Source organism: Arachis hypogaea, chromosome 5 (assembly GCF_003086295.3).
Source record: "Arachis hypogaea cultivar Tifrunner chromosome 5, arahy.Tifrunner.gnm2.J5K5, whole genome shotgun sequence".
Lineage (NCBI taxonomy): Eukaryota > Viridiplantae > Streptophyta > Magnoliopsida > Fabales > Fabaceae > Arachis > Arachis hypogaea.
Genome location: NC_092040.1, coordinates 1,274,823 through 1,302,459, shown reverse-complemented (window position 1 = coordinate 1,302,459; position 27,637 = coordinate 1,274,823). Strand labels below are relative to the sequence as shown.

At 32.7% G+C, this 27,637-nt stretch overlaps 4 protein-coding genes across 5 annotated transcripts in view; all 4 read left to right on the top strand.

Annotated features, from left to right (window-relative positions):
* The first annotated feature begins 1,836 nt into the window (after positions 1 to 1,836).
* LOC112800039 (patatin-like protein 2) lies at positions 1,837 to 5,069 on the top strand. 2 transcript variants are annotated; one of them, XM_025842077.2, is made up of 6 exons: positions 1,838 to 2,080; positions 2,594 to 2,944; positions 3,057 to 3,215; positions 3,932 to 4,261; positions 4,379 to 4,554; positions 4,635 to 5,069. In XM_025842077.2, the coding sequence occupies exons 1-6, from the start codon at positions 1,943 to 1,945 to the stop codon at positions 4,699 to 4,701; spliced, it is 1,221 nt and encodes a 406-aa protein (XP_025697862.1). In that variant the 5' UTR covers positions 1,838 to 1,942; the 3' UTR covers positions 4,702 to 5,069. The 2 variants fall into 2 exon arrangements, with proteins under 2 accessions (XP_072092692.1, XP_025697862.1); XM_072236591.1 differs by lacking the exon at positions 2,594 to 2,944 and having other exon boundaries at positions 1,837 to 2,080.
* Positions 5,070 to 5,838: 769 nt separating this feature from the next.
* Positions 5,839 to 6,672, top strand: LOC140184650 (uncharacterized). Its single transcript, XM_072236592.1, has 2 exons — positions 5,839 to 6,362; positions 6,529 to 6,672. Exons 1-2 carry the CDS (start codon positions 5,984 to 5,986, stop codon positions 6,537 to 6,539), a joined length of 390 nt encoding a protein of 129 aa, XP_072092693.1. The 5' UTR covers positions 5,839 to 5,983; the 3' UTR covers positions 6,540 to 6,672.
* A 5,970-nt stretch (positions 6,673 to 12,642) lies between these two features.
* The window catches only part of LOC112800037 (patatin-like protein 2), a 32,320-nt gene continuing 17,325 nt past the window's right edge, over positions 12,643 to 27,637 (top strand). Inside the window, exon 1 of the mRNA XM_025842075.3 lies at positions 12,643 to 12,885. Coding sequence (XP_025697860.1) covers positions 12,748 to 12,885 — 138 coding nt within the window. The 5' untranslated portion in view covers positions 12,643 to 12,747. The remainder of the gene's footprint in view (positions 12,886 to 27,637) is intronic.
* On the top strand, positions 14,728 to 15,838 carry LOC112800038 (patatin-like protein 4). The gene is made up of 3 exons (XM_025842076.2): positions 14,728 to 15,146; positions 15,294 to 15,469; positions 15,551 to 15,838. Exons 1-3 carry the CDS (start codon positions 14,865 to 14,867, stop codon positions 15,615 to 15,617), a joined length of 525 nt encoding a protein of 174 aa, XP_025697861.1. The 5' UTR covers positions 14,728 to 14,864; the 3' UTR covers positions 15,618 to 15,838.

The window sequence follows — 27,637 nt, the reverse complement described above, 5'->3', positions numbered from 1 at the left end:
CCAATAATAATAATTAAAGAATGTAAATAAAATAAAAAATTTAAATTGGTTTCGACTATTTTTTTATTATCTTTCAAATATTTATATTAAAATAGGTTATATACTTTGTAAAAGTAATTTATCGTTTTAAAAATAATATTTTAAAAGTGATAATACTTATATTTGGTAATTAAAACAAAAATCAAAAGTAGTTTTCAATAAGTATAGGTTACAATAATAATAGTATTTGGTGAAATTACTTTGAAAATTTAAAATTATTTTTAATATAATAAAATTTATAATTAAATAGTATAAACTGATTTCAAAAAATATTTTCACAGGTATTTTTTAAAGTATTCATAGTTGTTAAAAACTAAAAAACAAACATATAATATTTTTATTCACCAAATACAAATTTATACTTTAAAAAAACATAATAAACTTTAATAAACCCATGCATCCTTAATATTATATATCCATCTCATTTTGTATGTATTTTTCTTTTGGTTTGATTAAGACCCTTTTCCTTCGCACTATTTTTTAGTGTACGTATTGTATGTGTATCACTCAAATTTTCATATATAAAGAAATAAAACTACGGAAATAAATTATCACTCTAATTTTAGTAATATTATTTTTTTATAAATTTATGAAATATATTATATATAAAAACATTATATGTAGTGTAACGTTATAAAAAAAATAAAAGTGAAATTACCATTTTTCTAAAACTATTACACATATGCATTTACAAGTTAGAACTGATAGAAATAAGAGACTGAGAGAATAATATGAAAAGTGTATTATTGAGTTGTATTCTGAGGTACAATATATAAGAGATATTTATATGTGTTAAATGAATCAAAGTAATAAAGATATAGAATCTTACGATTAATGTACAAATATATTATATAAATATAGACGATACTAATTGATCTAAATTAATTCTAATGATTCTCTAACAAGAACAACGATTAAAAATTGCAATAATTGGAACTTTAGAAGTTGCTCGACTACGTACCTTAACCTTATCGTTTGTAATATGTTTATATAAATGTTACTTTCAACACATATTATTATACTCCACCGCAATTATAATAAGAAGATTCTTATGAAGCTAATAAATTTTGTGATTTATAATTATTAATTAGTTATTATTAATAATTTTAATGGTATAAAATTAAATTATATTTTTTTGTGATTATATAAAATTATATTTAATGACGTAAAATTATTCTCTTAAAAATATTGACTACTTAAATTTTTTTATAGTAATATATATATTATCGAAAAGTGTTAGGGAATTAGTACTTTTATTAAATTTTGGTCCGCATTTAAATATTAAAAAGAAATTGAATAATTCTATGTTTTTAAATACAATCACACACCATTAAAAATATCAATTTCGCTACATTATCAACAATATTTTTGCTAACTTCTGCCAATTCTTATTTATAAGAGTGTTTGATGGAATTGTCTTTGTAGATGTGTCTAATAAAAATATTTTTTTTATAACTGTGTTTAATAAAAATGTCTTTATAAATATATTTTCTGGATGTGTCTCTTTATATATGTGTTTAAAATATAATAATTAGTTATTATTAACAATAAATTGACAGATAATATGTTAGTACCCTATATTTTTCCTAAAAATATTATTAATGATTAATTGATAACTAAAAATTACAAAATTTGCTCGTCTCTATCTTTTTCCTATATCATCACGTGTTAATCTCAAACAGTGCTTTACTCATTTATTGCCTCGCCCCAAAACAAAACATCCATATTTTTATTTCAATAATCCAATGCTTATCTAAAGCACTATCATATGGCACGAGCTCTATATATAGGCTTGATTCTTAAGCTTACACTCACGCCTTCCTTCGTTTGTTTGAGTACTCTTCTATAGACTCAATCTTTCTCTACTTTCTTAAGTGCTTAATTAGTGTCCTAATAAACCATAATGGCTGGACTAAACTCACCATCAAAGCTACCACCTCCATCAGTGGGAAAGTTACTCACTGTCCTCAGCATTGATGGAGGTGGCATAAAAGGACTCATCCCTGCTGTTGTTCTTCACTGCCTTGAGGGAGAGCTTAAGGTTAGATATACATATTCATATTTTATGTAGTTAAAAAAATACATTTTTCATTTTCATAAAATTATTTATATGCTTTTATTTTACAACAATTTTAAAAAATAATAATTTAAAATTAAACATACAATATTTATAATTATAAATTTATTACCTTCAATATTATTCGATTATTTTGATAATAATTAAGGCACAAAATAAAATAAGTAATAATTAAAAATATAAAATAAAATAACCGCCCCGACATGACGACAAAATTCAAAAATAATTTTAAATATGTTATTGCTAAAATTGACAAGACAAAATTCAACGTTAACTAACTTAACATTATTATAAAAGTTATGATTAATTAATTGCTAGTGTTAAAACTAGAAAAATGTTAAAGAATCATAAAAATGTTAATTAACTAGCTACTCTAATATTTTTATCGCTTACTACTTGGCTATATTATATTTCTTATTTTCTTTTCCTGTTTTAGATAACAACATACTGATCTAGATTTCTGAAATTTATGTATAGAAACTTGATGGAGAGCAGGCAAGAATTGCAGACTATTTTGATGTGATTGCAGGAACAAGCACTGGTGGCCTCATTACAGCAATGTTGGGTGCCCCAGATGCCAATGCAAACAACCCTCGTCCAAAATTTACTACTGAAGATATAAAAAAATTTTATATCGACGACGGTGCCAAAATTTTCCCTCCTAACACTCCTACTCCTAATTCTGGGCCCAAATATGATGGAAAATTTTTACACGATACTTTGAAAGAAGAATTGGGATCAACTCGATTGGTTCAATCATTCTCCAATCTTGTGATTCCAACCTTTGATGTATTACGACTTAGGCCTACTATTTTCTCAAAGTTTAAGGTACCGATCATATATATATATATATATAGTTTTTCTAATAATTTAGAAAGAAAAAATAGAATTAAAAATAATATGTTAAATAGAGTTTGTTGGTGGCTGGTGATGCATGCAGGCTGAAGAAGATGAATTCAAATACTTGAATGGACTGCTGTCAGATATAAGCATAGCAACTTCAGCTGCACCCACATATCTCCCAGCACATTGTTTTACCTCTGAAGATGGTAACAAAGAATTTAATATGATTGATGGGGGTGCAGCTGCCGGTAATCCGGTAAATTAAATCGTTATAATTTATATTTTTTAAATTATATAGCTTAAAATTAATTCTCATAAATAAATTAAAATCATTTTATAATCATTCATATATTTTTTTTACTAATTTAAGATTTTGAAAACATAATATGATATCAAAATTTGTATGTTCACAAAATTTAGAATTTTATAGTTGGTGAACTCCAAAAAAAAAAAGAACAATATGAGTTAAATAAAAAAAGAGAAAAAGAATATTTATGCAAAAATACAAACAAATTTTAAAAAAATTTTACTTAAAAAATATGTTAAAAATATAATCATTCATATATTTTATTTTTACTGTTTAAAACTGTTGAAAAAAGTAATATTATAATATATTTATATTTATCTAATTAAATACATCTAACAATATGAACTAAGAGTAGTAGTTAGTATAAAATTATACTAGCTTATAACATTTTCTTTGCTTTTAATATAGTGAAAATTTAGGTCAGACAACTTAACTAAGATCAGTCAAAGATTAATTTTCATCTAATTACTCTCAGTTATTAATTTTCATGAAATTAACTACATATGAATTTTCACCTTTAATTTTAATATACTTAATAAATCTTGATAAACTGAATTTTGATAGACTCAATTAAAAAATATCCTTTGTACCAATTTATATAAAAACTTTATGTGCATTATTATTTCTAAACACAATGTTATGTATGTATAATATATTCTGGTCAGGTATTGGTGTCTCTGAGTGAATTAGGACAAGAGAAGATGAAACATCCAGAATTATACCCAATGATGGACAGAACAGATGACTACTCCAATATCTTGCTGCTGTCTCTGGGTTGTGGAGTTCAACCGCCGGTGGCTGCGCCGGGATGGGACGTTGCCACAGTAAATCAATGGAATCTAATACAATGGATGGCTGAATTTGATGCATCTTTTAACCTAAAAACATCTCCTATGTTGGACATTATCGGTGCTGCAACAACAAGCGTAGTGGAGTATTATGCTTATAGTCTCTTTAAAGCTCGTAACGCTGAGCGCAATTACCTTCGAGTTCAGGTACATTCAGTTTTATGAATTTAAATGAAAAAAGAAAATTAGGAACCAACTTAAAAATAATTTTATAATCTATTGCTTTTATAATTACATAAACAATAACATTACATATTATTGCAGACGGATGCTCTGACTCCAGATATGGATAAGATGGACAATGCAGACCCGGTTAACTTGCAGAATCTGGTGGATATTGCGAATAAGATGATAGAAGGAAACGTTAAAAAAATCAATCCAGTAACTTTTCAACTCGAACCCATCGATAATACTACTACGTATAAACAGGAGCTTATACGGTAATTAATATACATGCATAAAGATAGTTGTTTTTGAATATGAATAATACTAATTATTCTCTTTAATTTATTGCATGTAGCTATGCTAAGATTCTGTCCGACGAGAGAAAGGGTCGAATCGCTAAATTGGGATCCAAGAAATATTAGTGTTGAATTCATGAAACTACTGTTGCAACAACGTCAATCGTCATCATCGTGATGTTTGAATTATATTTCCTTTCAATTTGTGTGTGCATGCAATTAGATATGGTAAAAACTTAAGTGCAATTGTCTTTATGTGAAGTTGATATTTAAGAATCGTTAGATAATTTGACAAATTTGACTGAATTACTGTCTAACGATTCTGTACTATATCAACTTCATATCAAAACAAACTGCACGTGAGTCTTTACTGTTAGATATATATGCCTTCTCTATGTGTACTATCTTTGTGCTTTGTTTTCAATAAATGATGTTGCGTGCTTTACTATTCTAAGACCAATCAATAAAAGTGATGATGACGAGTTAATCTGGTATCTCAATTGAATTTTTAGAGCAATTTTTTACTTTCTTCCAAAAGAAGAATTTTTATTCTATTATTCAGAGTACGAAAAAGAACGTTTCTTTTTTCACATCAACTACTACTCAAAATAATTTATAAATGATAAGATAACATATATAATTAAGAAAACAAATGAGTAATTATAATCAAATATGGAATGAGAATCTTTTACATTATAAAATCTCTCACCTACTTGACTTCCATGTGCTAAAGCGATGTTACACAAACATTTATTTGTGTAGTTACTATCACATTCTTATATAATATGTGAATATTAAAGATAGTATATAAAAAAAAAACTAATTATACTTTTACCAAGGAAAAAAGTACAAACACGATCATCTATGAAAGAAGTTTATAAATTTTTAAACTATAAACACTTAGTTAAATGTTTGATAAAACTGTATAGAAATACAAAGTAATTAAACCTTAATGAAAGCACAAAGTTAATATTTTATTTTGGATAAAATTACAATTACATTTTTTAGGATTTTGACTTCAGATTTATTAGTTTTTAAATAAAAAAATATCAATTAAGTCCTTTAACAATAACAAACGATAGACATATATATCTTTCGATTAGTAGATAGTGTAAAACAAAACAAAATTACTCATATATTTTATTATCTATAGTAGTGGTGTATGTTCTGTTATTGTTATATAAATATGAAAACATATAATTTTTATCGTGAAGCATTTATTATATTATGAGTTTTCATATAATATTTATCAACTACTCTCTATTTATTATGAATCTTATTAAAATAGGTGACGTTTTACTCCAAAAATTATTATCTACAAGATAATTTTTCATGAATAAACACATCACAATAGATAACAGTATATATAAATACTACCGTTAAAATTTTATGTGATACATTGATAGTGATGCAAGAATCCGATACAAACAGGCAGGCCAACAAAGGAGGCAGAACGTATAATTCAAGAAGCTACGAGTATGATAGGTCACAATGTCAGCTGTGTAACAAATATGGACACACTGCAAGAACTTGCTGGTTCAGGTACAGTGAGGATCAATATGAGGAAGAAGGCTTTGGTGGTGAAAGTTACAGCAACACTGGGCGAAATCAGCACACTCAACCACAAGCAAATCTCAGCAATCTCATAGCAACACCAGCAACAGCTCATGACTCCAGTTGGTACCCTGACTCTGGAGCTACACATCACATGACACATGATGAGAAGAATCTGATGGAGAAAGAAGAATATCATGAAAATGAGCAAGTAGTAGTTGGCAATGGAACAGGTTTGCACATTTCTTTTGTTGGAAACTCTTATTTCAAGACTAACTTGAGCTCTAAGTTACTTCACATGAGAAACTTACTGTGTGTACCTGAAATAACAAAGAATCTAATGAGTGTGCATAAATTGTGCTGTGACAATCAAATTTTCTTTGAATTCCATGATGATAGGTGCTATGTAAAGAATAAGGACACTGAGAAGATTATGCTTCAAGGCATTGTGGAAAAAGGCCTCTATAGGTTTCCTAGTGTTAACAAGATGCAATCACCAGCTAGCTTTGCTGCTGCATATGCTAATACAGTAAGGAATAATAGTAATAAAGTTGATTCCCTTGTTTGGCATGCTAGGCTAGGTCACCCTAACCATACTGTGCTGTCTAAAGTCCTAAGAGTCTGTAAATTCCCCACTGTACCAGTTAAAATAAGTTGCTCAGCCTGCTGTATTGGTAAGTCCCATCAGCTCCCTTTTCCTTCCTCACAAACTGAGTACACTCATCCCTTAGACCTTGTATATTCAGACATTTGGGGTCCTGCCCCAATGCCAGACAGCAATGGAAATTGGTATTATGTTAATTTTGTTGATGCCTTTTCAAAATATACTTGGCTTTATCTAATTAAGTCCAGAGCTCAATTAAAAATAGTCTTTGAAAATTTCCAACAAAAGGTTGAACTGCAATTGAATACTAAACTTAAAATGTTACAAAGCGATAATGCAGCCGAATATAGAAGTTTGTCACAGGTTCTGCAGGTCAAAGGAGTTCAACACAGATTTACTTGTCCTCATGTTCATCAACAAAATGGGTCCGTTGAAAGGAAGCACAGGCATATAGTAGAAATGGAACTCACCTTATTGGCAACAGCCTCCATGCCTACAAGATTCTGGGGTGAAGCCTTTTGCACAGTAGCAAAACTGATCAATATCCTTCCAACACCGGTCCTAAATGGCATATCACCAACAGAGAAACTGCTTGGCAAACAACCTTCCTATGATCAACTCAGAGTCTTTGGGTGTTTGTGCTTCCCACATTAGAGACCATACAACAAACATAAGCTGGACTTCAGATCCTCTCCTTGCACTTTCCTTGGGTATGGAACTGATCAGAAAGGCTATAAATGCCTTACTCAACAGGGAAAGGTCATCATCACACCAAATGTGGTGTTCTTTGAAGACCAATTTCCATTTTAGCAGGCAGGTAGAAATTAAACCTTGAGGCAGCAGGTCCAATTCACTCAATTCCTACAATCCCAAGAGTCTCAGCATCCATTCAGGCTCCCTTTACCAACCAACAGCCTACCTCATCCCAACATACAACCTCAACCAATCTCTCTCAACCCTCTACACCACACAACAACTCTTTAAACACCTTAAGTCAGTTAAGTGCTAATCAACAGTCTTCACCAGAAACCACAGCACCAGTGGCAATCTCCTCAATCCCAACTCCTATTCCTATCAATGACATTGAAATTGTCCTTCCTTTATCTAACCCTGAACCAAACACCACAACACTCCCCCAACCGGATCCAAAAACCACAACCCTTCCCCAAAACATTCATCCAATGTTGACTAGAGGTAAAGCAGGTATTGTGAAACCAAAACTGTTTCTGGCCAGTATAGAGCCAAGAAGTGTCAGGCAAGCACTCAAGACTCCTGAGTGGAAGGCAGCAATGGACTTAGAGTATGAAGTCATTCTAAGAAACAATACATGGATGCTGGTAAAGCTCCCACCTGATAGGGAGGCAATTGGAAGCAAATGGGTGTTTAGGCTTAAATATAATGCAGATGGCTCACTTCAGAAGCACAAAGCCAGGCTGGTAGCACAAGGTTTTGCTCAAAAACCTGGCACTGACTTGATCCTCCAATTTAGAGTGTGCTAAGCTTGTTTTTCAATTGCATCACCTTAGCCTTGATCTGAGAGGAAAAATGGTCCTTTAGCCTCTTCCACACTTGATTCGTATATACACAACTTACCATTCTTGTTGTAAATGGCTTACTCATAGAAGCAAGTAGCCAAGATTTGAGAAGAGCATCCTGCCTCTTCCACTTCTAATAATCTGGATTCACTGTGGTGGTGTCTGTTCCTTCAGCCGACTGCACAAACTGAAGAGGAATTCCTTTTCCTGTGACGTGGCTCAGCATATCATTCCCTTCTATGGTTGAGATTGCTTGATCCTTCCATTGCAGAAAATTGTCTTCATCCAGTTTCATTGATATTAGAGTGGCTATGAATCCTTGTGTCATTGTTGAATGAGCAGCAAAGCAGCGAAGCTTGGAAGCTCTGATACCATGAAAGGTACCAGGCCTCAAAGGAGTGATTCAAAGAGAAAGAGGGAGAAAGAGAAAAACAGAGAAAACGTGAAGCTGCATTCAAATCAACAACTGAATTGCAGCATGTGAGGTTTTGCTATTTATATGCACACAAGAGTATCTAACAAACTGTAACAAACTATGGAAGCTACTAGAAGCTGCTGAGTCAGCTGGATCCCTTACTAACTAACTCTAACAGAATTAACAGCTATCACACTAACTGCACTATAACTCCTAACAGATAGAAAAACATCATGAGTCTATTGTTTACTATTATTGAGAACTAAATTAATACTTTTTTTAAAATTAATTAGTCCGAAGCCAAAATATTAAAAAATTTAATTATATTTTACTCTTTTTATTTTTTTTTGAGATACAAGAATACATGCACACAGTAATTATAAATAGTCTACAATGGTTGAAACTTTTTTGAATATAGATTATATGTGTGTTATGATACGATACAGAAATAGGGTGTGTTATACGGTGAGGTAGTAGTTTTTTTTTTAATTTATAGAGAAAAATCGGATTGTTTGATTTTTTGTTGGTGTAAAAAAATTTTAAATTCTGAAACATTTAAATTAATAGGTCCGATTTTGATATTAATATTATTATTATTATTTTGAAAAAATTTAAATCAGACCATCTAATTTGTGTATTATTAAAAAAAATTGAAATGATTAAAAATAAATTAGATCGTTTAATTTGTATGTTTATATGTACCTCACGCCTAAACTACTCGTTAAAATTCTCATTTTCTCCTTCTTCTTCCCTCAACTCTTCAAAACTCTCCTTATACTCTATTCCTTTGTTCTGGAAAATTACAATGAGAATGGAGTATTTTCAAAATGTGAGTCAAAAAAATAAAATAAATAATAAAATTATATTAAAAGTATATTATTATAATTAAATTTTGTTATAAATATACAAAAAAATAAAATTTGTATATGAGAATCTATTTGATATATAAGGGTCAGATTTTATAGTGCACAAAATTGAAGAGTCTGATTTATGTTGAAATAAATATTTTTCTATTATAAAATAAATCAAAGAGTGTGATTTGCACGTTTAAAAATTTTTTAATATTAAAATACGGAAAATACTCTGATAAAGACGCGTAAAATATTTTTTTGTAAAAATATTTATGTGTCGCATTATTATGGGACGTATTAATAAATCAATTATTTTTTAATTTCTTCACGAACTATAATAAAACCGATTTTTTTATAATAATAACAATAAACTCAATTGTTATCAGATCCGGTCGAACCGACTAATTCACATAACTTACTAGATCATTTTTTTTAAAACAAAAATCAGGAATATATTTGTCTTTTTATCAAAAAATTTAAACATGATTCGATTTAGATTGTGTAAATTGATCAGATCAAATTGAATCTAATAATTATAATACAGACAATTAGGTTTATTATTGTTGCTATAATAAACTAATTTTATTCTGATTTATTAAAAAATAAATTATTAACCGATTTAATAAAAAATATCTAATAATACAATGATGACACATATAAACGTCTTTAAAAAAAGACATTTTTTTTATGTTTTTATCGAAATGGTCTCTTTAAAATACAAATAAAAAATCTAAATCTAATACTCAGAATTGGACATTAATTTTTTTTTAAATCATAAATCTGTCTCTTAAATTTGTGCCCTTCACATAAAAAAAATACATAAATTCTTCCATTATTTGAAAACATTAATAAAAACCCAATAATAAAAATAAAAAGCGTCTAGGGGCAATGAGGTCAACATACAATAAATGTGCCAAAATGTATGCCTTTTAATATATCTTTTATAATTTTTTTTATAATATTAAAAGTATTTTTTTATTTTAATTTGTTCATTTCTTAACTTTTATTAATCATTTTCAAGGGCAATGCACGTTCATTATTGTCGTTTATGCTCCCGAATATGCACTGCTGACGATAATTCCCTCCTATATGGCTACAACAACCCCTATACTTTGAACTCGTTTTTATATGTGTGTTTAAAGTTTAAACTAACAATATAACTGCAATAATAACGCATATATATCGATAAACAATGCAACCTATCGTAATCATGGTGTATATTAACAAATTTTAAAATAATGAATAAAAAAAAATAACATAAAATTATTATATTTAATTTAATATTTATAATAATATATATAATTATACATGTATTCTATTTAATGACTAATATTGTTTAATTATTTCAGTCGTAATTAAAGAATATAAATAAAATGGGAAAAAATTAAAAAATATAAAATAATATAATTTTCAACTATTTAAGATTATTTTTTATTATCTTTCAAATATTTTATTAAAATATGTTATATTTTCTAAAAGTAATTTATTGTTTTCAAAATAATATTTTAAAAGTTATGATACTTATATTTGATAATCAAAACAAAATATAAATGTAATTTTTAATAAGTATAGGTTACAATAATAGTATTTGTTGAAATTACTTTTAAAATTTAAAATAATTTTTAAATAGAAAGTTTAGGGTCAACACTTTTTTTTAAATTTGGCTAGCACTTAACTAGCAAAAGAAAAGTGAGTAATTCTACATTATTGGATGAAATCTCACACTATTAAAAATATCAATAATGACTAATTGATGGCTATAAATCATAAAACTTGCTGGCCCTTAGCACTCTTCATTTTTAAAAGTAATTTCTAAGGGAACCACTCACATAAAGACACCTAAAACATCTTTTTTTAAAGATGATCTTTTAGTAATTAAAATTTAACACATGTAATTGATTAAATCGAATTATTTTTATCAAAATTTGACCGGACAAATCGATTTAGCTAAAAAATCAATAAACTAAATTTTGAACTAGTCTAAATTAATATTTTCTTTTATAAAAAATGACTACAATACTCCTATTATAGAAAATGACTAAAATATTTCTATTTTATAAATTTTGAAAACCCTAAATTCTAACCATTTTCTTCTCTCTATGCCATCATAAGGGTAGGATTTAGGATTTTTAAAATATATATAAAATAAAAGTATTTTAGTCAATTTTTATAATAAGAGTATTGTAGTCAATTTTTATAAAAAAGAATATTAGTTTAGAATGGTTCAATGTTTGGTTTATCGATTTTTCAGTCAAATTGATTTATCTGGTCTAATTTTAACAAAAATAACACAGTTTAATCGATTATATATATTAAATTCTAAAAATTAAAAAATGTCTTTAAAAAAATACGTTTTAAACGTCTTTATCTGAGTAACTCCCAATTTCTAATTGTGGATGTGTTTTGATTTCTTTTGGCCTTTTCCTTCCTAATATTTTTTAGTGTATTGTGTATTAACACTTAAATTTTATAAATAAAGAACAAAAATGCTATTTATACACTAAAATCAGCTATTAAAATCAAGCATTAATGTATTTATATATAAATACATGTGTGATTTAACTTATTTTTAACATGTATTTATATTTCGGCATATATTTGATACTGATAGTTGATTTTGGTGGCTAATTTTAATGTACACGTAGCATAACAAAAAAATAAGACTACGGAAGTAAATTATCACTCTAATTTTGATAATATCATTTTTTTTTAAAATTTATAAAATATATAATATCTAAAAACATTATATGTAGAGTAACATAAAAAAAAAGAGTGAAATCACCATTTTTCTAAAACTATTACACATATGCATTATTCACAAGTTAGAAAACAACGATTAAAAATTGCAGTTGGAACTTTAGAAGTTGCTAGACTACGTACCTTAACCTTATCATTTGTAATATGTTTATATAAATGTTACTTTCAATACATATTATTATACTCCACTGCAATTATAATAATACATCATCACGTGTTAATCTCAAATTAAACAATGTTTTATTCATTTATTCCCCCGCCCCAAAACAAAAAATTCATATTTTATTTCCATAATCCAATGCCTATCTCGAGCATTATCGTATGACACGAGCTCTATATATAGGCTTGATTCTTAAGCTTACACTCACGCCTTCCTTCGTTTGTTTGAGTACTCTTCTATAGACTCATTCTTTCTCTACTTTCTTAAGTGCTTAATTAGTGTCCTAATAAACCTTAATGGCTGGACTAAACTCACCATCGAAGCTACCACCTCCATCAGTGGGAAAGTTACTCACTGTCCTCAGCATTGATGGAGGTGGCATAAAAGGACTCATCCCTGCTGTTGTTCTTCACTTCCTTGAGGGAGAGCTTAAGGTTAGATACACATATTCATATTTTATTTAGTTTTAAAACAAAAAACATTTTTTATTTTCATAAAATTATTTATATGCTTTCATTTTACAGCAATTTAAAAAAATAATAATTTAATATTCATTATTTTATAAATACAATATTCATAATTACAAACTTATTATATTTAATGTTACTCAATTATTTTGATAATAATTAAGGTACAAAATAAAATAAAATAAAATAAAATAATTAAACAATCCTAATAGTTATTTTAAAAGACAACGAGATTTTCAATAAAAAAATATTTTTTTCTGATCTTTATTTTTATAAGACTGATTATGAGACTGATTAGCTCTTCTGTCAATATTTTTTAAGAGCTAATTAGTCTTATAAAAATAAAAATTAAAAATTAAAAATAATATTTCTTTTTGCTTGAGAATCTCGTAATCCTTCAAAAGAATTATCAAGAGCTAGGTTGAGTATTCATTCTAAAATAAATTATAATTAAAAATATAAAATAAAACAACCGTGACATGACGATATGATATTGCTAAAATTGACATGATGAAAAAATTCAACGTTGATATTGACATGATGAAAAAATTCAACGTTGATAACTTAACGTTATCATAAAAGCTATGATTAATTAATTGCTGGTATTAAAATTATAGAAACTGGCTACTCTAATATTTTTAACTACTTACTGCTTAGCTATATATATTTCTTTTTTGGTTTTAGATAACAACGTACTGACCTAGATCTCTGAAATTTATGTATAGAAACTTGATGGAGAGCAGGCAAGAATTGCAGACTATTTTGATGTGGTTGCAGGAACAAGCACTGGTGGACTTATTGCAGCAATGTTGGGTGCTCCAGATGCCAATACAAACAATCCTCGTCCAAAATATAATACTGATGATATAAAAAATTTCTATATCAATGATGGTCCCATAATTTTCACTCCTCCTGATAACTATGATTGGACTACTCCTGGGCCCAAATATGATGGAAAATTTTTACACGAAATTGTGAAAGAAGAATTAGGATCAACTCGATTGGTTCAAGCGTTGACCAATCTTGTGATCCCAACCTTTGATATATTACGACTTAGTCCTGTTATTTTCTCAAAGTTTAAGGTGCAGATTATATATAATCTATATTTTTTTAATAATCTAGAAAGAGAAAATAAAATTAAAAATGATATGTTAAATAGAGTTTGTTGGTGGCTGGTGATGCATGCAGGCTCAAGAAGATGAATTCAAATACTTGAATGGACTCCTATCAGATATAAGCATTTCAACTTCAGCTGCACCTACATATCTCCCAGCACATTGTTTTACCTCTGAAGATGGTAACACAGAATTCAATATGATTGACGGTGGTGCAGCTGCCGGTAATCCGGTAAATTAAACCGTTATAATTTATATTTTCTAATTATATACCTTAAAATTAATTCTCACGAATAAATTAGAATGCACTTCTTGCTATTGTTAGTTTAAATTTTTATAAAAAGTGACATTATGACATAATAATACATCAGAATTTTTATATTCGAAAAATCTAAAGTTTGATATTTAATAAATTCCAAAAAAAAATATAAGTCAAATAAAAAAAATTATGCGAAAATACAAACAAACTTTAAAAAATATATATATATATATATATATATTAAAAATATAGTTATTCGTATATTTTTTTCTTAATATAAATTTTTGAATAATATAAACTATTAAAGAAATAATAATCATATGATCGAGCTAATTAAAAGTAGTAGTAGTTAGTACAAACTTATACTAGCCTAACATTAAGTATTCCTTTCTTTTCAATATACTTAATAAACATTGATAAAATGAATTTTGATAGACTCAAGTAAGGAATATCATTTGTGCCAATTTATATAAAAGTTTTACGTGCATTATTATTTGTAAACACAATATTATGTATGTATAATATATTATTGTCAGGTATTGGTGGCTCTGAGTGAATTAGGATAAGAGAAGATGAAACATCTAGAGTTATACCCAATGATGGACAGAGCAGACGACTGCTCCAATATTCTACTGCTGTCTCTGGGTTGTGGAGTTCAACCACCGGTCTCTGCGCCGGGATGGACGGTTAGCACAGTAAATCAATTTAGTCAAATGGGATGGATGATTCAACTTGAGACTAAAAGATCCCCTATATTGGAAAGTATCGGTGCTGCATCAACAGACATAGTGGATTATTACGCTTATAGTGTCTTTAAAGCTCGTAACGCTGAGCGCAATTACCTTCGAGTTCAGGTACATTCTTATCAGTTGAATTTAAATGAAAGAAGAAAATTAGGAACCAACTTAAAAATAATTTTATAATCTATTGCTTTTAAAAGGTATTAAATTAACTATGTTTGTGCAAAATCTATAATAAGATAACATTACATATTATTGCAGACGGATGCTCTGACCCCAGATATGGATAAGATGGACAATGCAGACCCGGTTAACTTGCAGAATCTGGTGGATATTGCGAATAAGATGATAGATGGAAACGTTAAAAAAATCAATCCAGTAACTTTCCAACTCGAACCTATGGATGATACTACTACGTATAAACAAGAGCTTATACGGTAATTAACTATATATATACATAAAGATAGTTGTTTTTGAATATGAATAATACTAATTATTCTTTAATTGATTGCATGTAGCTATGCTAAGATTCTGTCCGACGAGAGGAAGGGTCGAATCGCTAAATTAGGATCCAAGAAATATTAGTGTTGAATTCATGAAACTACTGTCGCAGCAACGTCAATAATCATCATCGTGTTGTTTGAATTATATTTCCTTTCAATTTGTGTGTGCATGCAGTTAGATAAGCCTTCCCTATATATGTGTACTATACTACTATCTTTGTGCTTTGTTTTCAATAAATGATGTTGCTTTACTATTCTAAGACCAATCAATAAAAGTGATGACCAGTTAATTTGGTATCTCAATTGAATTTTTAGAACAATTTTTCACTTTCTTCCAAGAGAGAAATTTTTATTCTATTATTCAGAGTATGAAAAAGAACGATTATTTTTTCACATCAACTACTACTCAAAATAATTTATAAATGATAAGATAACATATATAATTAAGAAAACGAATGAGTCATTATAATCAAATATGGAATAAGAATCTTTTACATTATAAAATCTCTCACCTACTTGACTTCCTTCTGCTAAAGCCATGTTACACAAACATTTATTAAACCTTACTACTGAAAGCACAAAGTTAATATTTTATTTTGGATAAAATGAGAATTAGATGTTTGAGGATTTCGACTTTAGATCTATTAGTCTTTAAATAAAAAAAGTATCAATTAAGTCCTTCACATAATAATAAACGATGGACATATATATCTTTTAGATAGTGAATAATGCAAAATAAAACAGAGTTATTCATGTATTTTATTATCTATAGTGGTGCATATTTCATTGTTGTTACATAAGTAACGAAACATATAATTTTGATGGTGAAATATTTATTATATTTTGAGTTTTCATATAATATTTATCAAATACTCTCTATTTATCACGACTTATTAAAATAGGTTCTATTAGTCTTTAAATAAAAAAAGTATCAATTAAGTCCTTCACATAATAATAAACGATGGACATATATATCTTTTAGATAGTGAATAATGCAAAATAAAACAGAGTTATTCATGTATTTTATTATCTATAGTGGTGCATATTTCATTGTTGTTACATAAGTATCGAAACATATAATTTTGATGGTGAAATATTTATTATATTTTGAGTTTTCATATAATATTTATCAACTACTCTCTATTTATCACGACTTATTAAAATAGGTGAAATTTCACTCCAAAAATTATTATTTGCACGATAATCTTTCATAAATAAATACGTCACAGTAGATAACGGTACATATAAACATCATTGTTAAATTTTATGTAATACATTAATAACTAGAAGGACATTATGTGTCTACTATTTACTATTGTTAAAGATTAAATTAGTATTTTCTTTTAAGAATTAATTAGTTTGAAATTAAAAGCTTTAAAAATCTAATTATATTTTACTCTTTTATTTTTCTCTGAGATACGAGAATACATGCACACAGTAATTATAAATTGTAATACTCTCGTTATCAGAATGTTATGCTTTCGGCTGCGCTACTCTGATAGCAAAAAGTATTACGACTAATTTCATATGCTTAAATTGCTGACTTTATTGAAAACCGAAAATAAATACTTTACATAAAAAAAAACAAACATGCATAGGTTTATTTACAAGACTTCTTCCATAATAGCTTATAACATAATATACATATAAAACATACAACTCCTATCCCTCTTACAAAATTGTAATAAAAAAGACAAGGGAAGAAAAATTATCTAATTAACACAACATCATATAAACCAATACGCGGTATAACTCTCCATAATGCTCCTTCCTCCGATTCCTAAAAAGGTAAAGCTGTAGGGGGTGAGAACCCAACCACACGGTTTTACCATGGAGTTTCAGAATTGTCATAAGAAGATATTTAATAAGAAAACTGTTTTCAAGCTCAGTGATTATCATTACCTTATGAATCTTCTAAAAATCAATAGCTAATCGTTCAAAACCTTTTCAAAGAAATAATGTTTAACCTTTCAGAAATCCAAAACCTTTCTTTTCTTATAAGAAAATCTTAATCAAAAACCAACGCAATCAATCAACACAATCATTAATTCAGCACCAAAGTCCATTCTCAAATGTAGCACACCAAGACAAACACAGGCAAAACAGACAAGGAAAACACATGTTTTGGTAGTAGTTACAGCAAATAGTTGAGGTAGCAGTTAATAACAGTTTAACAAATAGGCAAACCAAACCAAAATTCAAACCCAAGCAAAGCATACAAATGCATATGATGCATGCCTGTCCTATGGCTAATGAGCTCATCTGTCGGTTATCCAGCCAACCCGACAAATCCGAAAACCTTAGACTGTCCCCCGACGCGCATCCCCATGAATCTATGCATAACTTTTTCTCATATATATATATATATATATATATATATATATATATATATATATATATATATATATATATATATATATATATATATAATCGCTCAATGGGGTAATGGGGTACTATTCTCGGGAATTTATAAGTGCTCGGTCACCCTTACGTCGTAGGATCAACAGAGTATCAAGTTTCAACCTGGAGCAAATGGTGGCAAGCCACTGCATTTTTTCAGAAAAATTCGTGTCTCAGATAATTCAAATTCATAAGTCATATGAATAATTCATTCATCATTCATCATTATCTAAGCCCTTCTTAATACCATCACCATTCGTCAATCCATGTCTCTTTTTAAAATTCATTCAAACATCATATTTCAAAGTCAATCCTCATCATCATTCTTTCCATTCCATTAAACAGCAATCCCAAACCAAACCATAATCCTTTCCTTTCTAAATAAATCAATCTTAAAACATATAATGTTTAAAAACTAAATCTTTTTAAATAAATACTCCAAATGAAACTTCCAATTTTATAAAATTTCGGCAGCATCTCCTCTAAAATTCGGACTCTGTCACCCTTTTCAGATCCCATCCAAACATTTCTCAAACCTTTTCTCAACCATTTCTAAATCTCAATCATTTTTCACAATTCAACTAGTTCCAATATCAAATTATTTTCAACTCGAACCAATTCCAATAATACAACTCTTTTTAAAATCAAACCAGCTCAAATATTAAATCATTTATAAAATCAGACTAACTCAAAATCAAATCGCTTCTAGAATCAATTTATTTTCATATCTCAAATTATTTCCAAAATCGATTCATTTATATTACCAAATAAACTCCAAAACCAAGAAAATCTACTTTTCATAATAATCAAGTAAATAACATTTCAAACCGATTTCTTATCAACAACCATACACCACTCACGCAATCAAACAACCAATAATTCAGTCTAACAAACTATCACATTTACAAGACAAATATAATCACAGAAGTATATCTTTTTGCATCAATATCTATTTATAACAACTCTGTAATGTAAAATAGATTTTTTAAAAAATCCCTAACTCGATTTAGTTAAAGCTCAGTAGTTACACGCATCAATTCCTCTTTTATTTATTTTCAATTTTACAGCAGCGGCAGCAACCTTGTTTATTTTTAGGCAATATCAGCAGCGGTATCAAGAATCGTCGCAACAACACTTTTCTGACATAAATTGGAATTTAACACGAAATTGATATTGAGCAGAATTAAAATAAAATTAGTAATGGAATATTACGGCAAATTAGAACAGAACTAAATAATCGCACCACGAGAAACGAAGCAGCAACAACCTGCTGAACCGATCAGGCGGCAGCTCTGACAACTACCTCTAGTGACAGCGACTACCAGAAGTTTTGGTGATTCAACAACAACCTTAATTTTGACGCACAAATACCGAAACTCAAATCTACGGTACCAACATCTCATAATCTCTAACAGATTATAACAGGACACGGATTTCAAGGGGTTTCAGAAACAAAACGCTACCAAGAAAACAAGAGTTCTAGCGGCAGTTTTTGGCAGAACCAAATAGAGCGGCAGTAACCTTCGAACAACCCTGGTGAGCTTCATCAACGGTGACTATATAACCTGACGCAGACAACTTTAGTAACAACTCACGGTAGAACCGACTTAACAAAAAAGAAGATCTGAGGTAGATTAGAGCTTACCAAGCAGACCTAGGCTTCAGTGGCGGTTTCTGGTGGCAGCGGTAGGCAGATCGGCAAGGGCGGCCATCCTTCCAGCAGCGGCGACTAGACCCGGCGACGGCAACTGAAATGGCAATGGATCTCGACGGCAGTAGAAGCTCGGCCACCCACCTCCAGGAGCAGTGACGGAGCAAGCGACGGCGGCTGGACGCGGCGGTGGTGGCAGAACCGGCTCCCTCTCTCTCTTCACGCACTCTCCCTCTTCGCGGGCAGTTCGGTGGCGACGGCTCGGTGGCGTGGTCCCCCTCCAAGGTCCGACGATAACGCGACGATGGCGGTGAGGCGCGATGCAGCGGCGGCGCGACTTCTCTGCTCCCTCAACCCCGTGCTCTTTCTCTCCCTCTCAGAATTCCTTTCTTCTTTGTTAGCAGCGGCGGCGGCGATGGTGGTAGTGATGCCCACCGCACCGCCTTCCCTTCTTCCCCCTTTCCTTGCTCTCCGTGGCCCCCTTCCCTCTTCCTCTCTTCTTTCTTTTTCTTTCTTTCTTTTCTTTCTTTCTTTCTTCAGGTGTTGAGTGTGTAACTGTGAGTGAGAGAGGTTGCGACGTGTGTGTTAGTGTGTGTAAGGATAGAAAATTAGATTTAGATAAAATTAGGGTTAGATTAGATATTTTATTAAAATTTTAGGTGTAGTAGTGTAATTTTATAAAATAAATAAAAGATAGAAAAATAATTAAAAATCAAATTAAATATAAAATATTCATCTTTAAAATACCTTTCATCAATTACAAATTTATAAATTAGTTTCAATTAAATGCTAATTAAATAAAAATTGAAAATAGATAAATTAATTCTCTTTCATTTATAAAATAAAGTTAAAAATATAAATATTTAAAATTAAGACATATAAAATATTCATTATTTTTTAATTATAAAAATTCTAAATAAAAAATAAGAGTTTACTTCACTTTTATATAAAAATCTTCAAAATACAGTCTTAATGTGTGCTATGAAGATTATACGTGTGCTATGCCACCATACAGAAGTGGGATGTGTTATATATTGATGTAGTAGCTGTTTTTTTCTATAATTTATAGAAAAAAAATTAGATTGTTCGATTTTTTTTGTTACAAAAGATAGACATAAATTGAACGATTTGATTTATTTGGTGTAGAGAATTTTCCAATTATGAAGCATTTAAATTGGTAGATCTAATTTTGTATTGTTAAAAATTTTTGAAAACATTAAAAGCAAATTAGATCGTTCAATTTGTATGCTTATATATATCTCACGCCTAAATCACTTGTTAGAACTCTCCTCTTCTTCTTTGGTCCCTCAGCTCTTCTTAAAAATTCTCCTTATACTCTCTTCTTTTGTTTTGAAAAAATTACAGTGAGATTGTGTTTTCAATGTGAGTCAAAAAAATAAAATAGAAGATAAAATTATATTAAAAATATATTATCATGATTAGATTTGTTATAAATATACAAAACGATAAAATTTGTCTGTGAGAATTCATTTGATATTATTCTTTTATTTCATATTCTCATTTGAATTCAAATATCAAGATGTGATTTGTAAGAAGATAGATTTTCAAATATTAAGGAGAATACCAATATATTTTGTACAAATATCATATATTAGTATTTAGTAAATTCGTTCAATTTCAAATTAAATATGTAATCGATGAAACGAACATGTAAAAGATATTTTTAATATATATTAAAACTCCTCCCAAATATCGTTCATCGAGTTAGATATTAAATTCAAACAATTTAAAACTAATTGACATATTTAATAAGCTGATGATACTATAGAGACAAATATTATAAAAATGCCAAATGCATTTATAAACTAACTTTTTTGTGAGGAACCATATTTTATACGTACATTAAATTTAGAAGCCATGCATACAATGAAATTTTTTGAATATATGAATGTATGTTTGTTATACAGCACATTTTAATAAAGTGAGAATCTCTATATTTTTAGTGCATTATATACGTGTTTAAAAAACTAGTATAGATGTACTATATATGCCTTTAATAATAGATTTTATAATTTTATTAGTCCTTATAATTATTTTTTTTATTTAGAAGTGATGGCTGACTTCCTGGTAGAAGTGATGGGAGATCCAACCGAAGAGACGGGCACACGGTGGAAGCTCCACGTGGACGGAGCCTCCAATCAGAAGTCCGGGGGAGCCGGGATCATCCTGGAAAGCCCAGCCGGGGTCGTATACGAACAATCGATCAAGTTCGAATTCCCCGTCTCGAACAACCAAGTAGAATACGAAGCCCTCATAGGGGGCTTAGCCCTAGCAACGGAAGTTGGAGCGACAAGGTTGGAAATATGCAGCGATTCACAAGTCGTCACCTCCCAAGTAAACGGGAGCTACCAAGCCAGGGACGCACTATTACAAAAGTACTTGAAAAAAGTCAAGGATCTGAGCCAGAGGTTTGAGGAGGTCACGATCCACCACGTTCTAAGAGAAAGGAACACACGGACAGATCTTCTATCAAATCTGGCTAGCACAAAATCGGGAGAAGGTAACCGATCTCTCATCCAAGGTATGATGAAGGAGCCGGCAGTCACTCTGCACCTGCCAAGGCTAAGCCCCTCATGGTTGGACCCTATCACCAGCTTCTTAGAAAATGGCAAACTCCCTGACGACGAAAAAGATGCTAAGAAACTGAGAAGGGAAGCAGCCAAGTACGCGATCATCCAGGGTCAGCTGTTCAGAAAAGGACTCAACCAGCCCCTATTGAAATATCTACACCCCGACCAAACGAACTACGTCCTCAGGGAAGTCCATGAAGGATGTTGCGGCCATCACATAGGGGGTAAAGCCCTAGCAAGAAAATTAATCCAGGCTGGATACTATCGGCCATCAATGATGGCAGACTCTAAAGAATTCGTTAGAAAGTGCGTCAAGTGTCAAGAGAACGCCAATTTTCACAAGGCACCGGCCTCCGAGCTAAGCTTGTTAACATCTTCCTGGCCATTCTCACAATGGGGAGTCGACCTCTTGGGGCCCTTCCTGGTTGGTCCGAGACAAGTCAAGTACCTCATAGCCGCCATTGACTACTACACCAAATGGATAGAGGCCGAGCCGCTGGCCAGCATATCCTCATCTAATTGCAGGAAGTTCATGTGGAGACAAGTGATAACATGGTTCGGCATTCCAGAGATCGTTATCTCGGACAATGGGACACAGTTTACCGACAAGAAGTTCACGGAATTCCTGACCGGCCTGGGTATAAGGCAGAAGTTCTCCTCAGTTGAACACCCCCAAACAAACGGACAGGTTAAGTCCGCAAACAAGATCATCCTGTTAGGACTTAAGAAGCGGCCGGATGGTAAAAAAGGTGCTTGGGCCGACGAGCTCGCCTCGGTCCTTTGGTCGTATCGTACAACCGAACAGTCATCCACCGGAGAAACTTCCTTTCGACTAACATATGGGCTAGACGCGGTAATACCCGTGGAAATCGTGGAAACGAGCCCACGACTACTTTTGAAGGGAGTAGGGGAAGCTGTGGAGAAGGACCTAATAGACGAAGTCAGAGAGATGGCCCATCTGACGGAAACAGCGCTGAAGCAAAGAATGGCCCTGCGCTATAACACCAAAGTACTCAGAAGAGAGTTTGAACCAAACGACCTCGTCTTAAGGCGCAACGACATCGGCTTACCGACCCCAGGAGAGGGCAAATTGACGGCAAACTGGGAAGGCCCCTACAGAGTTAAAGAGGTGATTGGCAAAGGCGCTTTCAAGTTGGAAATGCTCAATGGTAAAGAGATCCCAAGAACGTGGAACGCGAGCAACTTGAGAAGTTTCTACTCCTAGCACGCGTAACGACCTACCGACCAAACGAGCTAAGTAGCCAATCCAAGAAATTGTACTTTTCGCTTTGGCTTATAAACCTTTTGTGCAATTACCGACTAAAATATACTTGTCAAAAGTTTTGTTTGTTTACTTTTCTTGGACAACCCATTGCGCAAATGAACTCCACACAGCGTGACGATAATATGCGGCCCCGGGACTGATCACCCCGGGAGCCCGTCAACTACCGCAACAACAAACGGCTACACTAAAGAGCCACGACCTGGCTCAGCCAGAATACCATCAATACGATAAAACTAGTACGAATAACAACGCTGAATATAAACGGCGACACAACCAGATGAACAGGAAAGTGTTAACTATAATAAGACGGGCAAACGACCCAAAAAAGTTGTTCATGAAAGTCAAAACAGCTTATGAAAAGTTTCACGAAGTTACACAATATAACAAATCATTTCCTAGGCATGTCAACAATCTTGCCGTCTTTGATCATCTTGAAAACACCAATTGCCGACGTGTCGAAGTCAGGGGCAACGATTTTGACCTGAGCCTTAAGGGCTTCCTCAGTCGCCAGTATTGCACCTTTCCCCTGCTTAACGACCTCCTTATACTTTGCTTTCCACCCCGCAAGCTCAGTCTCGGCAGCCTCCTTCGCCAGAACAGCCTCGTCGCGTTCTTTCTCTAATGCGGTCACCCGCCCTTGAGCCACACCGACTTTACCTTCCAAAGCCATTTCCCGCTCGACAAGTCGTGAAACAGTGGCATCAGACTGTTCCAATTTTTTCTCAGCAGCAGAGGCCTTATTTTCGGCGGCCTGGAGCTTCTCATTAGCTTGGGTAAGTTGCTCCCGAAGAGTTTCAACTTCGCGTTTAAAAGCATTGTTGGCCTTCCCGGCAGATTTCAACCTCTTGCGGAGAGATTCCATCCCAGACAGCTCAAACTCGGCCTTCCGAGCTATCACTGCGCCGCGTAGGAGGGTACGATACATCCACCTCGCTTGCCCGGTAAGAGATGACTCGTGGAAATGCTCTTCAGTGCCGGGAATCAACTGAGCATCTATGAAATTCCCGGCGTCAAAATTTTTCTCCATCACAGTAAGAACCCCCTCGGGACTACTGGACGCTCTCCTCCTTTTGAGGCTGGGCACCTCTTCCACCTCATTGTCGGCTACTGGGTTGGACGTCGAACTCCCAGTACCGACCACTTCGCGGAAGGGGAAACGCGCACCTCCTTGTTGCGAGCCAGGGCATCTTGAACCGGGTTACCGACCTCATCAGCCACAACCCCCTGCTTGGAAGTGGCCTTGCTCTTATCCTCGGGGGGAGCAGCCGACTTCTCGTTGGCTGCCTCATCGTCACTTGCGCACAAAAACGTCTGGAACAAGTCAGGGAGACCCTTCACCTCGACAGACATCCCCACTGAAACAGGAAGAAGATGGTTTAGTCACAAGGGAGTATTGGAAAAAGCAAGAAACGAAAGTAAAGCTCAAGATAAAACTGCTCACAAATATAGTTCCGACCGACTTCCTGTTCACCCATGAGGAGGTGAGGATTCACATGATTTCTCCCGAAGACTGCCAATAACACGTCGGCAATCTTCTTGTCCACGGCAGACATACCGTTATAGGACACTTTAATAAAGGCATTGGACCCCGCCCTGAAGCTCCAATACGTCGGGATAAGGCGTTCCCCCTCTAACGACAACCAGAAAGGATGATGACCTTTGACGGGACGCACCTTGAAATACTTATCTTTGAACCCGTGGTAGGAGTCCTCAAACAAGCCAAAAATCCTCCGACTTTGGGCAGATCGGAAGGACATGAACCCCTTCTTATGTTTCCCTTCCTTCGAAGGGTTTGTAAGGTTGAAAAAGAAAAGAAAAACGTCCACAGACACCGGCAGCTCGAGATATTCACAAACCATCTCGAAACAGCGGATTGAAGCCCAACTATTCGGATGCAGCTGCGACGGTACCACGGAAATCCATCCCAGAAGCGCCATTTGGAAGGCAGAGAAAGGAATACGAACCCCTCGGATCGACGCGGACGCGGTAGGTACGCGTCCGCGTGAACTTCCATGTTCGCATAATCTGCGCGCACGCACGTAGTGCGCGTCAGCGTGGGTCAGGTTGGGCTCATGGCATAGTGGTTGCCCAAGAGAAGCCTAACTCTCTGGAATGTGGGTGGTGGTGCATCCGCACAGGGACGCGTGCGCGTACATTGTGCGCGCGCGTCTTCCCTCCTCGTTTTTTTTTTTGAAAATGCCTAAAAGCTCTAAATTGCCCAAGGACTCCTCATGGTGCCTACAACTCCTTATTTAGTCAAAATCACAAACTTTCTAAAATGCAAGTTGGTTTTGAGATTTATTCTATTTCTACTAAGCACAACATACATGTTAATATGCTAGCAACTACTGTACACAAACAAGCTAATTATGAGATGAAAAACTACCTACAATGGTAACTCAAATCACTTATTAAGCCAAATTAAAAGAGTATGGAGAGAGTTTACCATGGTGGGGTGTCTCCCACCTAGCACTTTTAGTTTAAGTCCTTAAGTTGGACATTTGGTGGAGTCCTTGCTAGGGTGGTTTATGCTTGAACTCTTCTTCGAATCCCCACCAGTGTTTGCTCTTCCAATAGCCTCCGGGATCCTAATTTAAACGTACAAGGTCATCAAGGGGGCCTAAGCAAGTAACAAGGCCCCTAAGTTGATAGTGGTCTATGTATGTTCCGGGGTCCCATACTTTAATTGTCAACCCCTTTTCTTCTTGATCTTCATGCTTCCAATAGGGTGACAAACTTATTGAATTCTCCTTGTAACTCATACTCATCATCCTAATTCCATTGAATTTGGCTTCACTCCACTTTTGAAACTCAAAGTTTGATCTTCCATCCTTTATGCACCTTGCTTCAAATTGTCCACCAACATGTAATTCGTTCTTACTCTCTAGCCCACAAAGAGTTCTAAGTTGACCGTCCGTTTCTAACAACGCATATTGATATGGGCCAAGAAAATTAAAGGATGAGATGATTACCCACTCAATTTGTAATTGGGACGGCGACTTAGCAAGGAAGATATCCAATGGTCTTGACATTGTAGGTTCCACTTCCTTTGGCTCTTCCATGATGATCTCCATCTTTTGATAACTTTCTTTAAATTCTTCTTGTTTGCTAACTTCCTCCAAACCTTTATTATTGATCAAGTCATGTGTTGGAGGTTGCAAAACCTCCTCAACATCGGTTTCACATTCGATGGGAGAAGCTTCAACAGGATCACCATTGTCACTTGATGTAGAGTTATTTTCGTCGATGGAACTTCCTTCTTTTTTAACCTCCTCTAGGTCTTTTTCCACTTCTTTATCTTCAACAATCTTCATTTCCTCCGCTTGTTGCAACACACACTCCATTTCCTTGTGCTCAACTTGAGACTCTAAAGTCTCCCTCATACCTCCCTCTTTGGTTGCTTTTTCACAATCATCCGTGAACTCATTTTGCTTGTGATATGAATCCCAAGAATCTATCTTTTGACGGATGGTTGCTTGAAGTCAATCCATTTCTTCCTCGAAACGATCCCTTAATTCTTGTTCCGCTTTACTAACATAAGTAGGATCATATTGCTCTTGGATCAATGGACATTGATATGCTTCCGTGGAGGTTTGTGGCGGAGAGGGGAAATCATGATATAGTTGGAAATGAGATTCATCAAAGCTTTGAGGTGGAAAGTTATTTTGGTTATTGGTAGAGGATGGAATTATACGGGACGTAAATTCTTGGAGGGTAGAGGTGAAACTCGTGAGTGCGGTTTGGAGCTCTTCTTGCTCTTGAAGAATGATACCAAGTGTATCATCCATGGGAACTTGGTGTGGAGGGTAAAGATGTTGGAGTGGTGGTGATCCAAGGGTTGCTTGTTCATAATGGTCACAAGGGTATGCATAGGTAGAATATATATTTGGATCATATGTAGGCAATTGGTGGAAATAAGGTGTGGGTTGAGAATATGGTATATAGAATGATGGTGGTTGAGTGGTATAACCATGATAAGAATCATCATATCCATAGGAATGATATGCATTATAGGAAAGATTACCATCATAGTAACTTGAAGGGGAAAGTTGCCATGATGATTGCTCATATGGATGTGGTTCCCTTCCTAAGAATTCATCTTTCCTATAGTGTGAGCCATCATTCAAGTTTTCATCGCCTACAACATAGTCATAGTCATATCCAAAACCACAAGG

What these genes read in the sequence shown, in the direction of transcription:
- LOC112800039 (XM_025842077.2), top strand. Translation starts at nt 1,943, where the DNA reads ATGGCTGGACTAAACTCACCATCAAAGCTACCACCTCCATCAGTGGGA. An exon ending in CTATTTTCTCAAAGTTTAAG is followed by an intron (nt 2,945 to 3,056) that starts GTACCGATCATA and finishes TGATGCATGCAG; the next exon opens with GCTGAAGAAGATGAATTCAA. An exon ending in GCAATTACCTTCGAGTTCAG is followed by an intron (nt 4,262 to 4,378) that starts GTACATTCAGTT and finishes ATATTATTGCAG; the next exon opens with ACGGATGCTCTGACTCCAGA.
- LOC140184650 (XM_072236592.1), top strand. Translation starts at nt 5,984, where the DNA reads ATGCAAGAATCCGATACAAACAGGCAGGCCAACAAAGGAGGCAGAACG.
- LOC112800038 (XM_025842076.2), top strand. Translation starts at nt 14,865, where the DNA reads ATGAAACATCTAGAGTTATACCCAATGATGGACAGAGCAGACGACTGC. An exon ending in GCAATTACCTTCGAGTTCAG is followed by an intron (nt 15,147 to 15,293) that starts GTACATTCTTAT and finishes ATATTATTGCAG; the next exon opens with ACGGATGCTCTGACCCCAGA. An exon ending in TATAAACAAGAGCTTATACG is followed by an intron (nt 15,470 to 15,550) that starts GTAATTAACTAT and finishes GATTGCATGTAG; the next exon opens with CTATGCTAAGATTCTGTCCG.